The following is a 1,027-nucleotide window of genomic DNA, read 5'->3' as shown; positions in this document are numbered from 1 at the left end:
CCATTTCTGAAGAAGGTTCCAGACCCGAAACGTCAGCTTTCCTGCTCCTCTGATGCCGCTTGACCTGCTGTGTTCATCCAGCTCTACACCTTGTTATCTCAGATTCTCCAGCATCGGCAGTTCCCACTATCTCTAGATCAGGAGAGCTGGGTTTAAATCGCACCTGTCCCAGAGGTGTGTATTAGCATCACTGAACAGGTTGACTGGAAACTACCTGCAAAGTGCAGTTCGCATTTATGTAGTTCATAATTTATGGACGACACGGTAAATTGACTTTCATTTTTGAACGAGAAACCACGGCTCAGTACATTATTACAACTGATAAGAACTAAAGGGTCCGTGTGAGTTAGAAAATGATGAATAAGCACATTTGAGTTTATTTTAACTGACCGGGGGCTTACAGGAATCAGGGAGTTGAAGAATTCCACATATTTGCGATCTTGGGGAATGTTGATTAGTCTTGATTTCAACACAGCCGAGAGGTGATGGGTCTTGACGGCCGAGCTATTTGGAATTTAGAAAGACTAACAGATGGACGAGGAGGAAGCAGTATTTATATACAAATAAAAACAATTTGGTGGAGAAACTCAACAGGTCTGTCAGCAGCAATTCTCCAGCAATTTCTATTTTTATTTGTATCAGATCTCCAGCACCCGCAACACTTTGATTTATATATTTAAAAAAGCTGAGGATCAGAAGTTAGGGCAACACGTAAACTGTTAATCTTGAAAGGAACGTGAATAAACTGTCAGTGAAACTCTGACAGAAGGATTGCAATATTTCCAATATTGCAGAATTGTAAGCACTCGCTTTGAATGTTTCGACAGTGTTTTCCTTATAACACGCCGAGCAATTCTCACCTCTCCATGTAAGTGATCAAATATTATTTGATTAACTAGACCATAACAATTAACATTAGATAAAGAATATTTTCTGAAAAAGTGATATAAGTTCTAAACTTGCTTGCTGATTAATGTTTATTTATTTCATTGGTTTCGCTTGTGACAAAGCCTCACCTTTGGTGTTT

At 39.1% G+C, this 1,027-nt stretch overlaps 1 protein-coding gene across 1 annotated transcript in view; it reads left to right on the top strand.

Annotated features, from left to right (window-relative positions):
• The window catches only part of LOC125485614 (protein BCCIP homolog), a 3,644-nt gene extending 2,772 nt beyond the window's left edge, over positions 1-872 (top strand). Inside the window, exon 4 of the mRNA XM_048609185.1 lies at positions 828-872. Within this exon, the coding sequence (XP_048465142.1) occupies positions 828-872 (45 nt within the window). The remainder of the gene's footprint in view (positions 1-827) is intronic.
• The last annotated feature ends 155 nt before the right edge of the window (positions 873-1,027 follow it).

This window comes from Rhincodon typus, chromosome 20 (genome assembly GCF_021869965.1).
Source record: "Rhincodon typus isolate 14 chromosome 20, sRhiTyp1.1, whole genome shotgun sequence".
NCBI classification, from domain to species: domain Eukaryota; kingdom Metazoa; phylum Chordata; class Chondrichthyes; order Orectolobiformes; family Rhincodontidae; genus Rhincodon; species Rhincodon typus.
The sequence above is the reverse complement of the archived record's forward strand: the minus strand, read 5'-3'. Positions and strand labels throughout refer to the sequence as shown.